The following is a 23,630-nucleotide window of genomic DNA, read 5'->3' as shown; positions in this document are numbered from 1 at the left end:
ATACACACATACTTTCTTCTGAAGAAGTCCTTTATTCTGTCTGAGGTTATAGGTTTCTTATCTCTGGTGTTTCTTCTATGAAACAATGTTTATAATAAATGGTAGGTTAATTTAATATGCTTACTCTTCAAATTAAAACGCCAATAAATCTGTATCAGCTTCCAAAAAATATTTTGAAGTTTATGGCCAAGGAAAACCAAACATCAAGGCCAGCTGTTTGATAGAATATTCCACAGTAATGGAAATGTTTTATATAATAGCTTTGCTATCCTTAGCCACAGGCCCATTGAGGACTTGGCATGTGGCTAGACTGAGAAACTTAACTTTTCCTTCTGTTAATTTTAATTAGTTTTAATAGTCACATATAGGAAGTTCCCTGGTGGTCCAGTGGTTAGGACTCAGCACTTCCACTACCAAGGGCTGGGGTTCAGTCCCTGATGAGGGAACTAAAATCCCATAAGCCAGAGTATTCACGTAATTAGGGGCCACTGTACTGGACAGTGCAATTTTAGGTATTACTGGGATAGACAGGAATTTTTTTAACTCATTAGGAGTTCTGCAGCTCATGAGGAAGTCTCTCGCATTTTGTAAGGGTCAGAGATGTTTTTACACTTAACATGAAACAGTGCAAAATGCAATCATATCTGATTACATGGCTCAAGATAACCAGGTCTATACAGTCAAATCAGGGAGCAGGCTCCCATTTCTGTGACCCTGTCCCCAGTTCTGGGTCCTGTCTCTCCTGAGGTTGTTGCTCTCAGAGCCTCACACTGCTATGAAAACAGTCTTTTCACTGTATCTACTCTCACCAACCTACTGCTTCTCCCGAGACATACATGAGGTCTTTCAGACAGGAGAAAGGCTAGACAGAAGGCATCTGTCCAAGTCTCAGGTTAGGAACTCTCCACTGCCCCACAGTCATTCTAGGCTAATGGCAGTCCCAAGTTTAAGGCATATGAGGTCCCAGAAGCTGGCACAGAAGGACCACTTAGTTATCATCGTTGATTTGAATGTTTCCTTAGAGACTGGCAACAGTGACAGCACAGGCCTGGCCCCAGGAGCTGCTGCGGGAGAGCTGAGCAACTCTGTGAGCTGCAGGATGGGGCCCTGAACTTTATCCATGTAGCTGATTCCCCAAATTCTCCACGTCTAGTCAGACCTTCTCGTGCTGCTCATCCCATCACAGCCTCCATTCTCTCCAGAGCCTGGATCCTCTGAACCTGCAGTGTCAGGTCTGAGGACACAAACTGTCTGTCCTACCGCCTTGACACTGAGTCCTTCCCAGCCTTCTCTTCCCTACACCAATCCAGCTGTGCGCCACTACTCTCTTCCCCTCCTACCCGGTGCCCTGACCTGAGGAGATGGTAGCGCAGTCAGTTTTCCCATTGCCCCTACCTCTCCCTGGGTCAACAAGTCAAGCCAGCTCTCTGGTGCAACTGCGGCAGTATTGTCTACCTCCTGGAGGTAGTTGTCTATAAACCTGTATGCAACAGAAGCTGGACATCCAATTAAAAATGAGGAAACATCCTGAACAGATACCTCACCAAAGCTATACAGACAGCGAACTATTTGCCCCACCTCGTATGTTATCAAGGAAACACAAAACAATGAGCGACCACTACATACATATTAAAATAACTAAAATCCAGAGCACTGACAACACCCAGTGCTAACAACAGTGTGAAGCAATAGGAAATCTCATTCTTCGCTGGTGGGAAATGCAAAATGGTATAGCCACTTTGGAAAACAGTTTGGCCCTTTCTTACAAAACTAAATGTGATCCAGCAATTACACCCCAGGGTATGTACCCAAAGAACTTGAAAACTTATGTTCACACACAGACCTGAACACAGATGTTCATTGCAGCTGTAACCGCCAAACTCTGAAAACAACCAAGATGTATTTGAGTAGGTGAATGGATAAACTGTGGTACATCCAGACAATGGAACATTATTCAGCACTAAAAAGAAATGAGCTTTCAAGCCATGACAAGACATGGAGAAAATTAAATGCATATTACTAAGTGAAAATAACTAATTCAAAAATTACAAAACAGTACAATTCCAACTACATGACATTCTGGAAAAAGCAAAACTATAAAGACAATAAAAAGATAAGTGGTTGCCAGGGGTTGGGAGGACATGGGGATAAACAGATGGTGCACAGAGGACTTCTAGGGCAGTGAAACTATTCTGTATGAAAAAATAATGGTGCATACATGTCCTTATATATTTATCCAAACCCTTAGGATGCATGACTCTTAAGAACCCTTATCTGCAAAGAAAATAGAGCCCTCCTATACTGTTGGTGGGAACGTAAGTTGGTACGGCCACTATGGAGAACAGTATGGAGGTTTCTCAAAACTAAAAATAGTTGCCATATGATCCAGCAATTCCACTCCAGACAAAACTATAATTTGGAAAGATACACACATCCCTGTTCATAGAAAAACTGTAATAGTCAAGACATGGAAATGACATAAATGTCCAAAAAGAGATGAACGGATAAAGAAGATGTGGTACATATATACAATGTAATTTTACTCAGTCATAAAAGAGAACAAAGTAATGCCATTTGCAGCAACACGGATTAACCCAGAGATTGTCATACCGAGTGAAGTAAGGCAGAGACAAATATCATATGATATCACCTATATGTGGTATCCAATAAAAAATGATACAAATGAACTTATTTACAAAACAGAAACAAATAGAGAACAGATTTGTGGTTGCAGTGGTGGGGGGTGGGGGGAAGGGGAGGGTTCAATTGGGAGTTTGGGGCTATCAAATTATTATATATAGAATGGATAAACAACAAGATCCTACTGCACAATGGGAAATTAATGGAAAAGAATATGTATATACATATGTGTTGTTTTTGTTATTTGTTCACAGTCATGTCTGACTCTTCTGTGTACCCTGGACTGTAACCCACCAGACTCCTCTGTCCATGTGATTTCCCAGGCAAGAATATTGGAGTGGGTTACCATTTCCCTCTCCAGGGGATCTTCCCAACCCAGGGATCGAACCCAAGTCTCCTGCATTGGCAGGTGGATTATCACTGAGCCACCTGGGAAGTGTATTTGTGTATAGATGTGATTACACACACACACACACACATATCCTGGGAAACCGATACATATGTGTATATACATTTACACACACACATATGTGGGCTTCCCAGTTGGAAATGGTAACCCACTCCAATATTCTTGCCTGGGAAATCACATGGACAGAGGAGCCTGGTGGAATACAGTCCAGGGGACACCAGAGAGTCGGACATGACTGAGTGACTGAGCACATATGTACATATGTATCTGAATTATTTTGCTGTACACCAGAAACTAACACAACATTGTAAATCAACTATACTTCAATCTTTTTTTTAAAGAGTCAACCCTAACTTAAACTATGAACTTTTAGTTCATGGTATGTAGGTTCATGACTGTAACAACTGTATCACCCAGATGCAGGACACTGAGAGTGGGGAGATTTTACATGTGTGGGAACTCCATGTATTTTCTATTCAGTCTTGCTGTGAACCCAAAACTGTTCTTTTAAAGTCTATTTTCAAGGAGTTCCCTGATAGTCTAATGGGTAAGACTCTGTGGTTGGGAACCCATGCCTCCACTGCAGGGGGCATGGGTTTGATCCTTGTTTGGGGAAATAAGAATTTGCATGCAGCATGGTACAGCCAAAAGAAAAAAGAAAGGTCTGTTTCCAAAAAAGGAAGAAAACATCTTTCCTTAATTATAATAATCTATCTCTGGAAAGAAAACAAGAAACTGATAATATTGGTATCTGGAGTGGCTGGCAAAAAGGTTTTTCACTATTTACTTTTGTACTTTTAGAACTTTAAACCATAAGCTTGTATTGTCCAGTCAAAAAAATTAATGAAAATTTTAAAATAAAATTAAAGGTCATACTGTCTGAAAATCCTAAGACAATAATTTTAAATGATGAAAAAGCTTTATATACAAACATGTTTCACTGGTGAATTGATAATATTACTAACAAGAGAACATACCATGTGTCAGGCAATGCACTAAGTGGACTAGTGGATTTATAAGAAAAAAATGGCATTAATTTAAATATCAAACAGAAGGGAAACAAGTCAGTAAATTATGAATAGTTCAATAAAATGTTAGGCAGCCATTGAAACAAGGTTTATAGGAAGTCTTTAATAGTATAGTTAAATGCTTATGTTAAATCAATAGCAAGATATAACACAATGATCATAGTTACTTTTTTTCCTTGCCATGCAACTTGTGGGATCCTAGTTCCCTGGCCAGGGATTGAACCTGAGCCCACAGCAGTGGACGAAAATGAGCAGAGAAGAAAGGCTAGAATAAATATACTAAAGTAACTATTTTAGTATATTTATCTGATAAAAGCATGTAATTTTTTTCATATTTTTATTAGTTGGTGGCTAATTACTTTACAATATTGTAGTGGGTTTTGTCATACATTGACATGAATCAGCCATGGATTTACATGTATTCCCCATCCCGATCCCCCCTCCCACCTCCCTCTCTACCCAATCCCTCTGAGTCTTCCCAGTGCACCAGGCCCGAGCACTTGTCTCATGCATCCAACCTGGGCTGGTGATCTATTTCACTATAGATAATATACATGTTTCGATGCTATTCTCTCGAAACATCCCACCCTCGCCTTCTCCCACAGAGTCCAAAAGTCTGTTCTGTACATCTGTGTCTCTTTTTCTGTTTTACATATAGGGTTATCATTACCATCTTTCTAAATTCCATATATATGTGTTAGTATGCTGTAATGTTCTTTATCTTTCTGGCTTACTTCACTCTGTATAATAGGCTTCAGTTTCATTCATCTCATTAGAACTGATTCAAATGAATTCTTTTAAAGTAATATTTCATGGTGTATATGTACCACAGCTTCCTTATCCATTCATCTGCTGATGGGCATCTAGGTTGCTTCCATGTCCTGGCTATTATAAACAGTGCTTCGATGAACATTGGGGTGTACGTGTCTCTTTCAGATCTGGTTTCCTCGGTGTGTATGCCCAGAAGTGGGATTGCTGGGTCATATGGCAGTTCTATTTTCAGTTTTTTAAGAAATCTCCACACTGTTCTCCATAGCGGCTGTACTAGTTTGCATTCCCACCAACAGTGTAAGAGGGTTCCCTTTTCTCCACACCCTCTCCAGCATTTCTTGCTTGTAGACTTTTGGATAGCAGCCATCCTGACTGGCGTGTAATGGTACCTCATTGTGGTTTTGATTTGCATTTCTCTGATGATGAGTGATGTTGAGCATCTTTTCATGTGTTTGTTAGCCATCTGTACGTCTTCTTTGGAGAAATGTCTGTTTAGTTCTTTGGCCCATTTTTTGATTGGGTCATTTATTTCTCTGGAGTTGAGCTGGAGGAGTTGCTTGTATATTTTTGAGATTAGTCCTTTGTCTGTTGCTTCGTTTGCTATTATTTTCTCCCAATCTGAGGGCTGTCTTTTCACCTTGCTTATAGTTTCCTTTGTTGTGCAAAAGCTTTTAAGTTTCATTAGGTCACATTAGGTTTATTTTTGCTTTTATTTCCAATATTCTGGGAGGTGGGTCATGGAGGATCCTGCTGTGATTTATGTTGGAGAGGGTTTTTGCCTATGTTCTCCTCTAGGAGTTTTATAGTTTCTGGTCTTACATTTAGATCTTTAATCCATTTTGAGTTTATTTTTGTGTATGGTGTTAGAAAGTGTTCTAGTTTCATTCTTTTACAAGTGGTTGACCAGTTTTCCCAGCACCACTTGTTAAAGACGTTGTCTTTTTTCCATTATATATCCTTGCCTCCTTTGTCGAAGATAAGGTGTCCATAGGTTCGTGGATTTATCTCTGGGCTTTCTATTCTGATCCATTGATCTATATGTCTGTCTTTGTGCCAGTACCATACTGTCTTGATGACTGTGGCTTTGTAGTAGAGCCTGAAGTCAGGCAGGTTGATTCCTCCAGTTCCATTCTTCTTTCTCAAGATTACTTTGGCTATTTGAGGTTTTTTGTATTTCCATACAAATTGAGAAATTATTTGTTCTAGTTCTGTGAAAAATACTGTTGGTAGCTTAATAGGGATTGCATTGAATCTATAGATTGCTTTGGGTAGAATAGCCATTTTGACAATATTGATTCTTCCAATCCATGAACACGGTATGTTTCTCCATCTGTTTGTGTCCTCTTTGATTTCTTTCATCAGTGTTTTATAGTTTTCTATGTATAGGTCTTTTGTTTCTTTAGGTAGATATACTCCTAAGTATTTTATTCTTTTTGTTGCAACGGTGAATGGTATTGTTTCCTTAATTTCTCTTTCTATTTTCTCATTGTTAGTGTATAGGAATGCAAGGAATTTCTGTGTGTTAATTTTATATCCTGCAACTTTACTATATTCGTTGATTAGCTCTAGTAATTTTCTGGTAGAGTCTTTAGGGTTTTCTATGTAGAGGATCATGTCATCTGCAAACAGTGAGAGTTTCACTTCTTCTTTTCCTATCTGGATTCCTTTTACTTCTTTTTCTGCTCTGATTGCTGTGGCCAAAACTTCCAAAACTATGTTGAATAGTAGTGGTGAGAGTGGGCACCCTTGTCTTGTTCCTGATTTCAGGGGAAATGCTTTCAATTTTTCACCATTGAGGGTAATGCTTGCTGTGGGTTTGTCATATATAGCTTTTATTATGTTGAGGTATGTTCCTTCTATTCCTGCTTAATGGAGAGTTTTAATCATAAATGGGTGTTGAATTTTGTCAAAGGCTTTCTCTGCATCTATTGAGATAATCATATGGTTTTTATCTTTCAATTTGTTAATGTGGTGTATTACATTGATTGATTTGCGAATATTAAAGAATCCTTGCATTCCTGGGATAAAGCCCACTTGGTCATGGTGTATGGTTTTTTTTAATATGTTGTTGGATTCTGTTTGCTAGAATTTTGTTAAGGGTTTTTGCATCTATGTTCATCAGTGATATTGGCCTGTAGTTTTTTTTGTGTGTGTGGCATCTTTGTCTGGTTTTGGAATTAGGATGATGGTGGCCTCATAGAATGAGTTTGGAAGTTTACCTTCTTCTGCAATTTTCTGGATGATTTTGAGTAAGATAGGTGTTAGCTCTTCTCTAAATTTTTGGTAGAATTCAGCTGTGAAGCCGTCTGGTCCTGGGCTTTTGTTTGCTGGAAGATTTCTGATTACAGTTTCGATCTCCTTGCTTGTGATGGGTCTGTTATGATCTTCTATTTCTTCCTGGTTCAGTTTTGGAAAGTTATACTTTTCTAAGAATTTGTCCATTTCTTCCAAGTTGTCCATTTTATTGGCATAGAGCTGCTGGTAGTAGTCTCTTATGATCCTTTGTATTTCAGTGTTGTCTGTTGTGATCTCTCCATTTTCACTTCTAATTTTGTTAATTTGGTTCTTCTCCCTTTGTTTCTTAATGAGTCTTGCTAATGCTTTGTCAATTTTATTTTTTCAAAAAACCAGAAAAGCATGTAATTTTAATTTTCCACTCTTGTAATTGTGTTTCAATGAGTATATACTACTGTAAGTTGAAGAAAAAAAACTCTTTTGTTTTCTTTTTTTCTTTAATGGTTTTCACAATTTTGGCATCTCACAATCGGAAGGGTCAGTGATGGAAAATTACCTGCGAGATTGGTACTATAAAAACCGGGATCTAGACTGAAATTCAACTCTGACATCACCTATTTGACTTCGAGGAAATCAAGTTCCTTTCTGTTTTTTCTTGACTCTGGAATTTGGAAAACAGATCCTACTTTTCTGACAAGGGTACATTTTAGTGTCAGATATGCTTGTTTACATTGAGCAGCTTATTAGCATTGCATGAAGCACAATCAAAAGTATCCTTTGATTTCTTTGCTTCTTTTGAGCTTTTAGAAGCCATTCATTGTTGTGAGGCACCCCCATCCACACATCTCTGAATCTCCAGTATTCTTGCCTGGAGAATCCCACAGATAGAGGAGACTGGCAGGCTACAGTCCACAGGTTTGTGAAGTCGGACATGACTGAAGCAACTTAGTACAATATACAGTGGATCTAAAAATCTACATAAAGCTCTTTAGAATACCCAAAATGTTCACTCAAATCCCAGTAATTTCTTCCTTCTCTGATTAAATTTGATTTTTTTCCAAGGAGAAACTGGTCTTAAATGTGTTCTCCTATTTAAATCTTCACATCATAGCTTAAATAGCCTTCTGTAGATTAAGTATAAAATCACAGTTCAATTACAAGAATATTCTTTAGAAAAAATAAACTAGGAGAACCAAAAGAAAAAAAAATGTTGAATTTTGTTTTCAATAAAAAGATTTATTAACTTCTGGAACATCTATCACTCAAAATCAACTAATAGCAGTTAGTTATTATATAGAATTCATTTTATTCTCAATGCAACCGTAGTAAGTATCATCGTTATTTTTTAGGGGGGATGGGAAAAACTGAGGCTCAGACAGGTAAGGTCAGACATCCATTAAGTGGCAGAGAAGCCATCACACTCAAGACTGTCTAGTTCTATTTTCTTAACTTTTAAGACACAATTGCCTCTAGTGCAACACACAAAATATTCATCCCAGCCAAAGACTGATTCTTAATCTCCTAAGAATTTTGAAAAAAAAATTTGTTTTCATATTTCACCCTGGTTGTATCTCGAGTTTATTCTCCAGCATGAAGCCTCTGATGTCGCACAAGTGCTGAGCTGTGCCTGAAGGATTTCCCACAGTCAGCACACTCATAAGGTTTCTCTCCAGTGTGAATTCTGTAATGTTCACTAAGGTGTGCTTGCTTGCAGAAGGTTTTTTCACACTCACTACACTTATAAAGTTTCTCTCCAGTGTGAGTCCTCTCGTGTTCAACAAGGGAAGAGTTCTGAGTGAAAGCTTTACCACATTTGGTACATGTATAGGGCTTCTCTCCTGAATGGATCCTCCAATGCTGCATGAGGCATGCACTCTGATTAAAGGCTTTCCCACAGTCATTACACTTATAAGGTCTATCTCCAGAATGACTTCTCTGATGACGAGTAAGGCATATACTCTGACTGAAGGCTTTGCCACACTCACTACATTTATAGGGTTTCTCTCCAGTGTGAACTCGAAGGTGTTTAATAAGGGATGGACTCTGACAAAAGGCTTTGCCACATTCACTGCATTTATATGGTTTTTCCCCAGTATGAATTCTCAGATGCTGGATGAGGACTGCTTTTGTTGGAAAAGCTTTCCCACATTCATTACATTTATAAGGTTTCTCTCCTGTATGAATCTTAAGATGTTGAGTAAGATTTGACTGTTTACGGAAACAAGTTCCACATTCAGTACATACATAGGGCTTCTCTCCTGTGTGAATCCTCTAATGCTGGGTAAGAGATGATCTCTGAGTAAAACACTTTCCACATTCGCTACATTCTGAAGGTTAAATCTGTTAAATCTCTGATGTTTCATGTGCAGTGAAATCTGGCTGGAACTCATGCTGTCTGTAACAATAAAAGGACATCTGTCTGATAGGCTCTAGTTTACAAGAAATTTTCTGTCAAATTCATAATATTTACAAGGAACTTTCTCAAAGATGATTGTCTTTAGAGTAACACTGCTCTCCTGTAAAAGGTCTGTGTGCATGTGGTGTCCTCCCAGTCATTCCTCACAATTTCCCCTCCTAGTCCTTGTTCAGCATGCCTCTTCAGCTTCTCCTAATGCAAACCTCTGATGACCAGGCTCTCTGATCTTCCACATCTTTTCAAGTCATTTAACACTGTGCCATCAGGCTTGGTTTTCTCACCTGAAAAAAATCCACAAAGGAAAATATCCTACATGCAGAACAGAGGACCTGCATTGTAGAGCCCTGATTTTTATCCTCTTGTCAATAACAGAGGAAGGTTACAATGATGGGGGAAAAAGATTAGAATAGGTGATTGGCTGAAAGAGATTAAGTAATGACAGGTCTTGGGAAATCTATAAACTTCCCTACAGTGATTTATTCTGAAACACACAAATACTAAAACCTGATCCAGTAATTTAGGATTATCCAGACTGATAAATAGGAGAATAACAAGATACTAATCTTGGGTAACTTAAGTGTTGGGGAAAATTACTATTCACCTAATCTCTAGTCCTCAAAAAAAAGGGTGAAAAATAATGATGTTTCCTTCGGTTGCCTATAAGTAGTATCTTCACAGACTAGTGATAACTGAAGAACTTCTCTGTCAAGACTTCAAAGGTGATCCAGGCTGTAACCTTTGCTAGGTCCATCTCACCAATCCTTCCCTATTCACTCACCTTGATACTGTCTCTTTGGATCTCTCTCTCTCCAAAACATTCAGCATCCATTGTTCTCCCCCTACATACAGCTGGGGAATCTCCAAGTTTGGAAATTAGAGCTCTGCTCAGTGAAAGAAACTACCACTGTTTCGTTTACAGAAAACAAGATCGAGGTGGTCCTTCAGGAAGAAGACCCGAGTGGACAGTAACTTCACCACAGCCAGGATCTGGCCCTCACCTTTGAAGCCAAAAAAATTCTTCATTATCTAACATGTACTAATCAAATCCACAAAGAGAATGATGTAGCAAACACAAAGTCAAAAAAAAAAAAGAGTCACTTTACTAGTTTACAGTGAAAATTTTTTATGCTTAACATCCAGCTGGTTAATACATTCTCCCCACTATAGAAAAACTGTATGACAACCAAATTGTTGTCATCAGGACACACCTCAGGAAGCACAGAAGTGGAGAAACAGTGGACTTAGACAGTCTTAACAGCATCAAACTTTGAATCTGATGCACTCATAAAGCTGCACAGACTCAGAGAACAAATATTCAGGCACCCCGCCATCAGAGCAATCTCCCCTCTAGATGGTCTGGAGACACAAACACATTCTTATTTCCTGAGGCCACCTTCTATTTTAATTATACAAGTTACACATGAATGTATCCTCACTTTAAAATATAATAACATGAAGGTATATAGGATAAAACTGTAATTTGTATAACCATCACCACCCCACTCTACCAGAACAAACCCATCTCCTTCCCAGAGATAATTTGGAGTATATACTTTCAGTCTTTTTTCTACATATTTTTTACATATATGTAGCATTTGGTTTTTTTACATAAATAAAATTGTTCTATAGATGCTGCTATGCAATTTGATGCTTTTTTCACTAAGAAATATGTCTTTGAGATCATTTCATGTTGTTACATACAGATCTACTGGGGCTGAGAGTCAACTGGTATACACCGGTATATCTGCACAAATAGTTTACAGTAATAATCTCCAATATATTCAAACAGATCATGCAGTTCTATGTCAAAAAAATAAAAAAATAGGCAGAAGATCAAAATAGACATTTCTTTAAAGAAGAATTACAGATGGACAAAAAGTACATGAAAAGATCTCAACATCACTAATTAGAGAAACGCAAATCAAAACTACAATGAGGTATAGCCTCACATTGGTCAGAATAGTCATCACTGAAATACAATTAATGTTGGAGAGGGTGTGGAGAAAAGTGTGCCCTCCTATACTGTTGGTGAGAATGGAAATTGGTAACAGCCACTATGAAGAACAGTAGGGAAGTTTCTTAAAAAACTAAAAGTAGAACTATCATATGATCCAGCAATCTCACTCTTGGGTATATCCAGAGAAAGCCATAATCGGAAAAGATACATATACTCCAATGTTCACTGCAGCACAATTTACAATAGCCAAGACATGGAAGCAACCTAAATGTCCATCAACAGAGCAATGGATAAAGAAGATATGATACACATATACAATGGAATATTGCTCAGTCCTAACAGAGAACAAAATAATTCCTTTTGCAGTAAGATGTTTGGACTTAAAGATGAACTAAGTGAAGTAAAGTAGACAGAGAAAGACAAATACCATACGATATCACTCATATGTGGACTCTAATTTTAAAAAATGACATAAAGGAACTGATTTACAAAACAGAAACAGACTTACAGATTTTGAAAACAAATGTATGGTTACCAAAAGGGAAACGTGGGCAGAAGGGATAAATCATGAGCTTGGAATTAACATACACACACTACTATTTATAAGATTGATAACCAACGAAGACCTACTCTACAGCACAGGGAACTCTATTCAGTATTCTTTGATAACCTATATGAGAAAAGAATCTGAAAAAGACTGAATATATGTATATGTATAACTGAATCACTTTGCTGTACACCTGAAATTAACATAACATTGTAAGTCAACTATAATACAATAAATTTTTTAATGGTTTATGGTCAGAGATTGATCTGATTGGGCAGTCTTGAACCAACAATGGTTGTTAATAAAGTGACTACTTTGTGTGAATTTATCTTTATCTGCTGTATAAACTTCCATTATGGACATACTATACACAAAAATAAACTCTAAGTGGTTTACACAGCTAAATAGAAAACCAAAACTCTAAGCACATCTTTATTTCCTTTAATTTTATTGTCCCCAAATAAAAATCATTTTGTTTTCTTAGTTATATAGAATGAAACATATCATAAAAAATGATTAGACCAAAAATGAAATTACTTGAAATCCTACCATCCAGAAGAAACTGTTGGTATTTTTCTTCTAGGATCTCTCAGTGCACACATAGACACATATGTATACATGTACTATGTGAACATATTAGACTAGAATTCATTCTAGTCTAATAAATAGAAATAAATAGTCACATCTATTCACAGAGTTCCCATTACCTAAAAATCCAGTTCACCTAGTACTATTCTTACTGAGTTTAACAAATACCCAGGCTCCACAGTGCCTTCTGATGGCCAATAACAGTGGTCATGATTATTGTTCCAAATGAGGCCAGGAACCCATTGCATACCCTCTGGGGAAACATTTAATTCACCTTTACAATGGGTCTTCCAGTAATTTACTATCAGTTTCTTTTTATTTACTTATTTGGCTGCGCCAGATCTTAGCTTTGACATGTGGGATCTTGAGCTGTGGCATGGAAACTCTTAGTTGCACTATGTGGGATCTATTTCCTTGACCAGGGATGGAACGTGGGCCCCCTGCATTGGGAATGAAGCACCTTAGCCACTGGGCTAACCAGGGATGTCCTTACTATTAGTTTCTGACCACTACACGATTAGACCATCATACTTAGCAATTCAGTGAGTGGTTTCAGGGTGTTCCACCTGACTTCAGTTTAAGTATACATGATAAGAAATTACTGCACACTCTGATCTATCCTGTGACCAGTTACTCCAGAGCCTTCTTTCACAACAAGCCACTCTCACTCTGATTTGAGTAAGATCGTCCCATTTCTGGAGAGTTCTGTGTTTTCAGTCTGCAAGGTCTACGTTTAGTGGTCACTAGTGGTTGCCACCTTAAGTCTGCCTAATGAGTACTCCCACAACAACCCATCCTGGGCTCTAGTTAGATTTCACTTACCCAGAGACAAGTTGTTAGGAACACAAGCAACACTGGTTTCCCTCCTGGACACACTTCCCATGAGGAAGAGCAGGAATCTGAGGTGCAGAGGGAGGAGAAAGACCACCCATAAATTGTTAGCTTACTTTACTTCCTTCATACTCTAGATTCATGGGAATCCAGGAATAGCCCATCCATACCCAAATGACTATTTTAAGTATAAATGAAAGCATGTCATTCTCCTGGGAGAGTATCACTAATGACGAAAGTCAGGGAGAGGTGACAATGCACAAAAAAAGAGGGCTGGTGCTCTTAAGGACCAAGCATCCTCAGGTAAAATTTCTCCACCAGGAATAAGATTTGTGCCTACTAACCCCTCCACCCCATACATACACTCCAAACCTAATGGAGAAGCCACTGATTTCAAAAATCAAAGACTGTGGGGCAACAGTGAAAGGCAATAAGACAAGCACTAGACTGAATCAAAATGTCTGGGTTCTAGTCTCTGCTCTTCCACTAACTCAGTGGAGATAGTAACCTGAAGCAAGTCACTCAACTCCAATTGTGATTTCATTTTTTTTTAATCTGTGAAATGAAAAATTATATTTTTTTAATCTGTGAAAAAAAAATATTTAAAGCTTCCTCTAGTACCAACATTTTGTGATCCTTTGACTCCAAAGATAGATGGGGAAAAAGCAAAAATCTCAGATCAAGCCCTTTCAAGTCCCTCTTTGATTGAAGCTGGTTATTCATTTATATGAAAAGTACTAAGTGAGGTGCCACTATTTGTCAAGCAGTGAGATGGCCTCTTGTTAAGAACAAGCTATGGGACTTCCCTGGAAGTCCAGTGGTTAAGACTCTGGGCTTCCACAGCAGGGAGCATGGGTCTGATCCCTGCTCAGGGAACTAAGATCCTGCATGCTGCCTGGCATGGCCAAAATAAATAAACAAATAAGCTAAGTGTGATAGGGCCCACATGGGGTCTCATTGATAAGATGGCTCGTTATGTCAACCTTGAAAACAGATAATAAATCAGGTGATCTGTGAGACTGATCAAACTGCCTAAATGGCATCCTGTTATCTCACTGGCACCTATCTTCTCAAAGCTTCGAGACCACCAGATTCCAGACCTCCAGCTACATGATCATCCCTTCAGAGAATTTTTCATTGGTGGGGTATAAGAAGGACTCCATCAGAAAGGGAGAATGCTGGTTCTCTTTAAGAGCCAGTCATCCTCTCTTCCCTCTAATAAATCTCCTTTTCTTGCCTGACTGCCCGGCTCACTTCTTTTTCTTTGCACTTGCCTTACAAAGTCAACAACAGGACAACACCCCAGCACTTAAGTCTCTCACAATCAGAGGCTGATGAATTTCAGGAAAATAAGACAGTCTCAGTGTGAAGCAGAATCTTCAACAAAAGACAGTGGGAGCCTATTGAAAGATGTTAGGGACCTCTCCTAAGAGGAAAGGTTTTAGGAACCCCTATGAATAAAAAGGAAAGAATACTGTATCAAAAGACAGTGACAGGGTTTCCAATCTAATCTGTCCCAATCCACTAGCACCTCTTGACACCGAACAAATTAATTACCTTCAAATTTCTAATTAGATTAATTCACACCTCTGAACAATTTTAATATTCAGGTCAAGTATGAACCACATTTCTTCCTCTAGAAAAGTTTTCTTCACCTTTCCAAGGCACTTTCTCAATATTCTAAAAGAATGTCACACATATCTACTGTAGTACTTTCCATTCTGTGTTTAACACTGATTACATTCCATCTTCCTTCACTAAACTTTGAAGACAAGTATATGACATGAGCTTGAAGCTGGCAGTCTCGGGTTTGAATCCACGTTCCATCAGTTATTAGCCAATAAGGGGTACTGGGTAAGTTACTTTACCTTTTCTGTGTTCCATTCTTAAAAAATGTTAAATGGAGCTGATAATTACCTTCATAGGGTTGTGATGATGTATAAATGAATTAATGCATGGAACGTATTTAGAATAGTACCGGCTGATAAGCATACAATACATAGTACCTGCTGTTAAACTGTTGAGTCTGGATGTCTTCACACAGCACCTACCCTGTTGCTATTAGGAATAAAAACTTAACGAAAGGAAAGAGGTAACTTGCACATTTACTTATTCAACTTGCACAACTTTGTGAAGTGGCAAAACGAGGGATAGTATTCGTTTCTAGGACACAGAAAACGGAAGTAACCCACGAGTTCGCTCACTCAAGTACAAATAAATGAAACCCGGCCTCCCAGACCAGGGCTCTGGTACAGCCTTCCTCCCTCCCTCTCCAAGGGAGCCGGTCCCAACTTCCCGGCCTGGCTCCAAAGGCCTGGCTCACCTGGAAAGAAGAGGAGTTGCTGCTGCTAAGTCGCGTCAGTCGTGTCCGATTCTGTGCTACCCCATAGACGGCAGCCCGCCAGGCTCTCTGTCCCTGGGATTCTCCAGGCAAGAACTACTGGAATGGATTGCCATTTCCTTCTCCGAAGAGGCGTTGAGGCCAGCTCAACTCCTGGGACCAGCCGCAGCCAGGGACGGCCACGTCTGCTCACCAAGCGAACCGCGAGGCACCGCCCGCCGTACTTTTCCGTCCTCTCGCGTCTGCGGGTTCCCAGGCAGCCCGCAGCTCCTCCCGGACGCTCCGGCCCAGCTTGACGCCAACAATACGTGCCGCACCAGCAAATGCAGCCGTCTCCTCCCTGGCAAGCCGCCGGGCTTCCTCCCCCGCCCGAAAACAGTCGCAAACGCACCTCAGTATACCTCTTCCTCGAATAAGGATGCTGAAGTCAAGTGAGAGTCGGGGTCTTCCCAGGGAACTCTTACCCCAGGTTAATTCATCCGGCAATCGGACCATTTATCTTCCCCAAAATTCTGTTCCAGGTCACCATCCTTTGAAGGTTTTCTGAAAGTTTCCCTAAACCTGGCTTCTACCTTCCTGCTACACGTTCTCAACTGTCAGATAATCAATCTCCTCACAGGAACCCAAAAACACTTCCCGCTGTTTGACCAACAATTGGCCAAAAGACAGGAGCTCTGCTTTGCGTTGAAGTCCCAGGTTCTCAGTGTGTGAACCTGGGCAAGTTACCCCTCTGTGCCACTTCCCTCATTTTTAAAGATACTAATTTCAAAGATACCAAATTTCATAGTGTTGCTGTCAGGATTAAATGAAGTTAATCCGTGTAATTTACCAAGAATTTCTGGTACTTAAAAATGGTCAATAATGTTTGCGGAACATTACCACGCTCCCCAAATCCCAGTTCCAAGCCCCGTTGACTGCAATGACTTCCAGGACTTTCCTGCCTTAAAGGTAGTACCCCTGGCCCCATTCTGAGAAACTTTAGATCTTGCTGATCTTCATTCAGGCAGTATTTGCATATTCAAAATGAAGCCATGGCAGCAGGGCACCTGACCCACTTCCAGGCATTTCCAATCATCTGCAAGCTCAGGAAAACAGGGCTGTCACCCAGGTTCAATTCCTGGGTCAGGAAGATTCCTGGGTCAGGAATGGCAACCCACTCCAGTATTCTTGCTTGGAGAATACCATTGACAGAGGAGGCTAGCAGGCTACAGTTCATGGGGTCACAAAGAGTCCGACAGGACTGAGTGACTAACACTTCTTAACATCATATCCCTCGTGTGCAGTAGTAGGCTTTCAGGAAGCACTTAAGTTAATGAGATGCAACAAAGTTATCTGCTCAAATTTCCAGATAGACAATTTGTAAAGTAATTAGCCTCCAATTAAAATAAATTAAAAAAAATTTTCAGATGGACCTTTTCACAAAATGGGAGTCCATTTATGATGCTGAAAACAGAAGTGGAAATGCCAGACTGAAAACCATCGCTCTCTTCAGCTTTTTAAAAGGGAACCCTTTGTAGAACTGTTAGCTGACAGGTCAGAGAACAATGTTGGGCTTGCCCTTCTTTTTACCCAGTGTCTCAGCCTCATTAATTCTTTTGAATCAGATAGCATCTTCTTCCTCGATAGCCCTAACATTCCGCATCCCACAGATCCTAAGCCTATACATTTTTTCCTTTTTAGACTTCAAAGAATCGCTATCAGGAGGCTCTGCCGGGTGGAAACTAACCCTGCAGTAGGGTGCCCCGGGCAGAGTAGGTTACTAGAAACAGGAATCTGGGGCTTAACTGCGATTTGTGAGGAGCTTCTTCAGTGAGAGGTGGGAAATGGATCGGAGAAATGGACACCAAGAAATCCCACTGAACTAAGACGACCTTAGCCCTGCTCTAGCCAGCAGCTTCAAGAAAGTGAAACTAGAGCTACAAGGGGTCAAGACTAGATTTCTGCATTATGTAGGGAAAAAGATGGGGTTAAGATGCAGAATCAAGTTCTTTCTCCCCCTCACTTACATGCAATAAGGTCTTATTCTACAGGCCAAAAAGCTTCTTGATCTAAAGTGAGCTTCTCCCATTCTCAGAATTAGGGCATAACACACAAGGAAAGAGGCATCATGGAGCAGAGGTACAACCAGTAAAGAGAAATCAGAGGGAAAAGCAAGGACACTGGAACTTCAACTTCACCTGAGAATAGCTGTGTGACCTCAGTCAAGTTCAACCATCCTTCTGTCTTCCCTTCTCTCATTTTGTGGCTCTCATGTGGCCTCATCTCGTGTTCCTCTAAAGTCACAAATTACATTTCGACGCGCTGAATATAAGTAACACATTCTAATTCTTCACCATTCCAGAGCCCCAAGGAAAGCCATGAGTTCAGGAAGGGCTTGCACATTCGGGTTTTCAAGCTCAGCTACTCTCCTGACAAGCCAGCATCACTGCTCAGCTTCTCTCTTGCTGCAAGGATGTTCCAGTTGACATAGCTGCGCTTCTACACCTGCATGCATTTTCCTCTTCCTGTTGACCATGACATCAATATATCTGAAGACAATTTGTTAAACTATGATGGGACATTTAAATGTCTAATCTGTAACAGAACACCCCCCCCCCAACTTTTTTTTTGCTACATATTACTTTTCCTTATGAGATCCTCTCTTTATCAGAGTGGACCACACACTCTGCACCTTGGGGGAAGGTTCAGAATTCTTACTTCTGGCAAACACTCCATGACATACTCTTGTATTCACTGTACCTTTCTGCTAATAACTGTGGACTTAAGTCACAACCTGCATTTGGGCATGGAGAATCGTCTGACTCAATTTTAGTTGAGCTCAACAGGTATTTACTGAGCACCTACTAAAGGCCAGAGATGTGGATACAAAAGTGAATAAATTTCACATGGCTCCTGCCCTGATGGAGCTGACAGTGGGAAGAGAAAAATTTGTAAACTAGCCATTACGAAGTGAAGTGAAGGTCGCTCAGTCATGCCTGACTCTTTGCAACCTCTGCAACTATACAGTCCATGGAATTCTCCAGGTCAGAATACTGAAGTGGGTAGCCATTCCCTTCTCCAGGGGATCTTCCCAACCCAGGGATCGAACCTAGGTCTCCTGCATTGCAGGCGGATTCTTCAGCAGCTAAGCCAAAAGGGAAGCCCAAGAATACTGAAGTGGGTGGCCTATCCCTTCTCCAGCAGGTCTTCCTGACCCAGGAATTGAACTGGGGGTCTCCTGTACTGCAGGCGTATTCCTCACCAACTGAGGTATCAGGGAAGCCATTATAACCTGATACATAAAATGATGAAGTCAAAAAATACAGAAATACAGACCATGTGACATCAGAGACAGCTTGGAAGAGTTGTTGCCTGAGCACATTCACAAGTGACAAATGAGAGCCTCCCAAGCAAGCAGAAGCAGGGAAGGAAAGCAGGAGATACGAAGAGAATGTGCAAAGGTGCCAAACTGGAGTCCAATGATGTCACAGAAATTTGCACTATGGAATAGAACGTGCAAGGAATGCCCTCTGAAAAGGCAAAGCAGGCATGGGCCAGATGAGGAGACTCGGGTACCCCTGGAGGCTAACACTTGATTCAGAGAGAGAACCACAGAGCTGCCACAGTTGTGTCTTGCAAAGACCATCCAGAAGACATGTGAAAGATGGCTCAGTGATACAAGAAACTGCAAGACTGGTTGGGAAAATGAGGAAAAGCCTAGGAAATCAGGAAGCTTGGATAAAGCACTTTTAGTGGGGGTGGCTTCCTAGTTTAAGAGTTCTAAGTCAACTGGATATAGTGCTTGATTGGACATGATGAAGGAAGGCTGAGGAAGAAGCCAGACTTGAGGCCAAGCTGGAGTGACTTGACACATAGTGGGCCAGCAACTGACACAAAGTCAGGAGTAAATATCTGCATGTGTGAGAATATGGGATGAGGGTAAAGCTGATGAGTTCTTTTTCTTTCTGCTTCCCCAGGAAGTAAAAATGGTACCAGACTCTCTTAGCCTGAGGATTAAAATCTCAGTTTGTCCGTTCCACTTTAGAAAATCTTCCTAACAACTGAGGCATCTTTCACCCTTAAGGTTTTCTGATTTCTTCCTCAAGAAAACTCTCCCTTTCCTCTCTAACCTCCAGTCAAGACTCCAAAGACAGTAGCGTATAAATATCACTCTAAATGTCAAGAAGTTCCTAAAGTTTTTTGTAGGCAGAGTTTGATTAAAATATATTAACTCAACAAATAAACATTTACTGAACATTTACTATGTGCCAGCAATGAATTCTTCAGTGTTTGAAAAAATACAGACATTTGCTTTCTGTAGACATTTTTTTCCCATGAGCATAAAATACAGTTTTCATAGGGTTATTTTTTCCCATAAGACATTAATTTACTCAATTATGAACTGCCCTATGGCAGGTTTGTGAACATCATCTTTATAGCTGGAGAGGGAAAAGTACGTTATTTCTGTCACATTCCCATTATTGGTAGTTAATAGCTCAAACTAATGCTTGTAAGACAGTTGCTCTGGAAAAAAAATCAAAGCTGAGTTCCAAATAACCAATCCAGAATTAACTTACTTCAGTTGTGTTTAATGGTCATATTTTTAAAAACTATATCAACTTCAGAGCATAGAAAACTATTTCAAATACCAGTCAAAGGCTATCCTCATATAATCTTCCACAGCTGATTCTCTAGGTAGCAGTTAAGAACAAGAAAGAGAATGGAGACGTAAAGGGGAAACATGCCCTTCTTTTCACTCAAAAAATAAAATGCCATCAGTCATGGCAAACCATGCTATCTTGATTTTCAGAGGTGAAAAACAGGTAATTCTCTTTAGAATTCTTTCCAAATGCATCCCATGAGAAGTGGTTCCCTAGATAGCTCTAGTTCGCAAAGAATAATAAACATCCTGGATTAAGAAAGTCCCAATAAAAACAAACATCCGACTCTCATGAATCTATGGTTATAATCTCCAGTGCCGGGACTTCCCTGGTGGTCCAGTGGTTAAGACTCCACGCTTCTGCTGCAATGGGCACGGGCTCAATCTTGGTCAGGAAACTCAGATTCCTTGTGCCAAGTGGCACAGTCAAAACAAAGCAGAAAACAAACCTCCAATGCCGTGATTACACAAAACCTAGCCTTCTCCAATACAGTGACTTCATCCCTGAAGCTCTCTCTCTTAAGGACTGGTCCACCAATGCCCAAGTGCAGCCAACCTGAAAGGGGCTGCCTTCCTTTATCACAAATGCTTTCTCACCCTAAGGGCTAACAAACCAAGTCCCAAGCTGATCCTAGCGGGCTCCTACCCCCTGGTCCCTGTGTACTAGTCGACCAGCCAAACTAATAAGGGACAGGAATATGCCCTAGTCCCGGTCAGGAATATGTGGGTGGCTTGCTCAGTCACAGGCAGACTTCCTGCTCTGAGGCCTCTTACCACTGGTAACCCAGCAAAAACCATTTCCTCTCTGGGTAAGCCAATAATTCCACAGGGATAGAAGGTAGGTCTTCCTCTGTGACCCTCTATAAGCAGATCTGACTTCCTTCCCACAAACTGACAGCATTTGAGAAATGTTTTGACTTATTTCCTTCCTAGCCCCAAGTGACCTTCTAGTTTTAAAGGATTGGGAAAGATCTCCCTAACCCTAATAAAAAGCCTTCTTCACCATTCCTGCAGAAATCAGCCCAGTTCTTGTCATATATCCTGATATTTGTTGAATAAATAAATGAAGAAGGATTGTTTTCATTTGTTTCTGTCTCCCCTTCACGGGACCAGGTCCACAGATGGGCAGCCTTCCCACAGTAGCCACCTCAGTCATTTGGAGGCTACTCAGTACCACCTCACAACAGCTGCCACTTTCACACTGAGCATCAGTTTGGAAAAGCAACCCAGCCTAGTGAGCAGTGAACACAGGTGACAAGTTGAGAAGGTAAGGCAGGAGTGTAATAAGGGAAACACAGTGTTATCTTAATAAATGGCACCTCCAGATATTAGAGCACCCTAGGGAAAGGAATGGCAAGGAGCCAAGCTTTCTCTGAAAAGTAGGAACTTCCTTCTTATCCTGTATTCCCAGATGCCCACCTGGAGTAGGCTCTGCATTCTCCAAACCCCCACCTACATTTCTGAAAATATTCTTGACTGTGGTGTACAAGGCTCCTTTATCCTTCCCTCCAGGAACTCTTCCTGTGTCTCTCCCCTGGGCCAGATTCCTAGCACTCTCCCTAAAGAAACCATCACATGAATGCCAGATTTATTCAGCACTGTGAAGTTTCTGATGTCTGAAAAGGACTGAACTATGTCTGAAGAATTTTCCACATTCAACACACTCATAAGGCTTCTCACCAGTGTGAATCCTGTAATGTTCACTAAGGTGTGCATACTTGCGGAAGGTTTTCTCACACTCACTACATTTATAGAGCTTCTCACCGGTGTGAGTTCTGTGATGTTCAGTAAGAGATGTGTTGTGAGCAAAGGCTTTCCCACATTCTTGACATTTATAGGGCTTCTCTCCAGTATGAATTCTCATATGCTGAGTGAGGCAGGTATTCTGGTTAAAGCCCTTTCCACATTCATTGCATTTATAGGGTTTTTCTCCAGTGTGACTTCTCTGATGCCGAATAAGGCAAATGCTCTGAATGAAAGCTTTACCACATTCGCTGCATTTGTAGGGTCTTTCTCCTGTATGAATTCTCTGATGTTTAGTGAGTGGGGTGCTCTGAGCAAAAGCTTTACCACATTCCTTACATTTATATGGTTTTTCTCCAGTATGAATTCGCTGGTGTTTAATAAGGGATGGGCTCTGACAAAAGGCTTTCCCACATTCCTTACATTTATAGGGTTTCTCTCCAGTATGAATTCTCTGATGCTGAGAGAGGTTTGCCTTTGTATGGAAAGTTTTCCCACACTCATCACATTTATACGGTTTTTCCCCAGTGTGAATTCTCTGATGCTGTGTAAGATTTGAGTGTTTGCGAAAAGAAGAGCCACATTCGTTGCATAAATAAGGTTTCTCACCAGTGTGAATTCTCTGATGATGAATGAGGTGTGTGTTCTGACTGAAGGCCTTTCCACACCTATTACATTTGTAAGGTTTCTCTCCAGTATGAGTTCTCTGGTGTTCAGTGAGATGTGAATGATTGCGGAAGGAATTCCCACATTCATTACATTTATATGGTTTCTCTCCAGTGTGGATTCTCTGATGCTGAGTAAGAAATGATCGACATTGAAATGTTTTCCCACACTGCTCACACTCATATGGCTTCACTCCAGTGTGAATTCTTTGATGTCGAATAAGGAATGAGCTACGACTAAAAGTTTTCCCACATTCCTCACATGTGTAGGGTCTTGTATGAGTTCTCTGATGCTGGGTAAAGGATGAGCGCTGAGTAAAGGTCTTTCCACATTCACATTTCCAAGATTTTTTCTGTGTAGAGAGGGTCAAATATTTACTTTGGCCTGAAACCTCATTGGTGTGTATGCTACTTGTCTCCCATTTATGTAGGCTCTCTTCTGTAGAAACCCTGAGATGTGTAACAAGACTTGAGGTCAAAAGCAAGCTTCTCTCAAAATGATATTCTTGGCTAATCATTTCTGGAGGTGCTTCCTTATGGATAAAAGTTATTGCTCCAAAACCTTCTCGGAAAAAGCGTGGTCCAGGAGCCTCTCTGGGAAGGTTTTTCTTCATGTTCTCACATATATGTTTTTCTTCAAATGTAGAATCCTGGTATTCATCCTCTCGGGATCTCTTTGATGCTATCCCTGGCAACTCAATATCAGTGCCATCCTGCTCTGGAGCAGGCTTGTTCATCCAACCTGAAAAAAACCACCACAGTGAATGTCTCTTGTGTAGGGCAGAGTCTGGAAGTCCCTTAACTTAGAGGGACTTCATTT

The 23,630-nt window shown here is 40.4% G+C and overlaps 1 protein-coding gene across 5 annotated transcripts in view; it reads right to left on the bottom strand.

Moving 5' to 3' along the window:
• The window catches only part of ZNF502 (zinc finger protein 502), a 54,398-nt gene that overhangs the window by 3,734 nt on the left and 27,034 nt on the right, over positions 1-23,630 (bottom strand). The window contains exons 3-5 of one of the 5 annotated variants that reach the window (XM_070455549.1): positions 22,167-23,552; positions 13,414-13,490; positions 8,299-9,780 (exon numbers count right to left, since the gene is read on the bottom strand). In XM_070455549.1, coding sequence (XP_070311650.1) covers positions 9,748-9,780; positions 13,414-13,490; positions 22,167-23,552 — 1,496 coding nt within the window. In that variant the 3' untranslated portion in view covers positions 8,299-9,747. Of the gene's footprint in view, positions 1-8,298; positions 9,781-13,413; positions 13,491-19,984; positions 23,553-23,630 lie in introns of those variants that run through there. The other 4 variants (XM_070455551.1, XM_070455550.1, XM_070455552.1 and 1 more) reach the window with 4 other exon arrangements.

Source organism: Odocoileus virginianus, chromosome 26 (genome assembly GCF_023699985.2).
Source record: "Odocoileus virginianus isolate 20LAN1187 ecotype Illinois chromosome 26, Ovbor_1.2, whole genome shotgun sequence".
NCBI classification, from domain to species: Eukaryota; Metazoa; Chordata; class Mammalia; order Artiodactyla; family Cervidae; genus Odocoileus; species Odocoileus virginianus.
The sequence above is the reverse complement of the archived record's forward strand: the minus strand, read 5'-3'. Positions and strand labels throughout refer to the sequence as shown.